Source organism: Nestor notabilis, unplaced genomic scaffold (assembly GCF_000696875.1).
Source record: "Nestor notabilis isolate BGI_N333 unplaced genomic scaffold, ASM69687v1 scaffold10839, whole genome shotgun sequence".
In the NCBI taxonomy this organism is placed as follows: Eukaryota; Metazoa; Chordata; class Aves; order Psittaciformes; family Psittacidae; genus Nestor; species Nestor notabilis.
In genome coordinates this window covers 67,931-69,050 of record NW_009944114.1, presented here as the reverse complement: position 1 = coordinate 69,050, position 1,120 = coordinate 67,931, and the positions used below count along the sequence as shown (strand labels likewise).

The 1,120-nt window shown below is 50.1% G+C and overlaps 1 protein-coding gene across 1 annotated transcript in view; it reads left to right on the top strand.

Moving 5' to 3' along the window:
* Window positions 1-239: 239 nt before the first annotated feature.
* MRPL46 (mitochondrial ribosomal protein L46) overlaps window positions 240-1,120 on the top strand; it is a 1,976-nt gene continuing 1,095 nt past the window's right edge. Inside the window, 2 exon segments of the mRNA XM_010022277.1 lie at window positions 240-489; window positions 1,027-1,119. Coding sequence (XP_010020579.1) covers window positions 240-489; window positions 1,027-1,119 — 343 coding nt within the window.

The window sequence follows — 1,120 nt, the reverse complement described above, 5'->3', positions numbered from 1 at the left end:
GGGCTGGGCTGGGAGGGGAGGACAGCCCTGCACAGCCAGTCTGTGGCACCTTGTGGGGTGGTGTTCCTCAGCACCAGCGAGGCTCTAGGTGAGATTTGCTGCCTGCACAAGGTATTGTGGGGCTTAATAGTGTTCCCATGAGCTTCCTTGATGCTTGTCAGAGGTTTCTGCTGCGAGCAGGGAAGTTCTGGGATGTTCCCATCATCTTTCACTCACTGAGGTAGAAGGAGCTCAATTCTATGTGCCGAGTCCAGCCCGTGGTGCTGGCGGCTCAAGAACTGTCTGCATTGGCCTTCTAGATAGAACTGGAGAAAAGCCACTATTCGGACCATGAAATGCGCAAGCTGGAGGAGGAGGAGCTGCTCTGGAGGAGGAAGGAAAGCGCCTACGATGATGAAGTGCCCGGCAAAAGGATCATCATGGCTCAGGACCTGGAGGACAAGTGGGAACAGAAGTTGCTTCGATTCAAAGCTGCTCCGCGGGTAACAGGTACAGCCTGAAGCTCGTGGTGGAGTGAGAACACCCCGACTGCGTGCAGGCACAGCTGAAGGGAAAGCATTTGCTGAGTCCTTTTTGTTGTAAAGAGAGTCTCGACTCCGAGGCAGCACTGTTAGCACGTGAGGAATTAACTGGCTGACAATGAAATCAGTGTTCCCATGCTGCAAATATATGTGTGTGTTCAACCTTACCACAGGGGTAAAAATGGATATGTTGTTTCCAGACAGAAATGTTTAGTTGCTTGGTTCCCAAACTCTGCCTAGTGCTTATGTTGAGTTTTGTCAAGGTAGAGGTTCAGGCTTCTTGCTATAAATTCCTTCTGAAATTAAAACAGTGCAATCTAACAGTGGGTTCCAGCTGAATCCTGCAATTCTAGAGCATTTCTGTCTAGATCTGTGTCTTGTTCCGTGTGCCCATGTCTCTGTGTTACTGCTGGAAGGGTGTGAGATGCAGAGGGTTGATGAATCAGGGGGCTCAGAGCAGTGCTGCCAGCAGACTTTGTTCCCAGCATGTGTTGGTTTTTGGCAGATGCTGATAAAAGCAACAACCGAACGTCGTTGAACAGGAAGCTGGACAGAAACCTGATGTTTCTGGTGAAACAGAAAATTGGCAACCAGGAGCT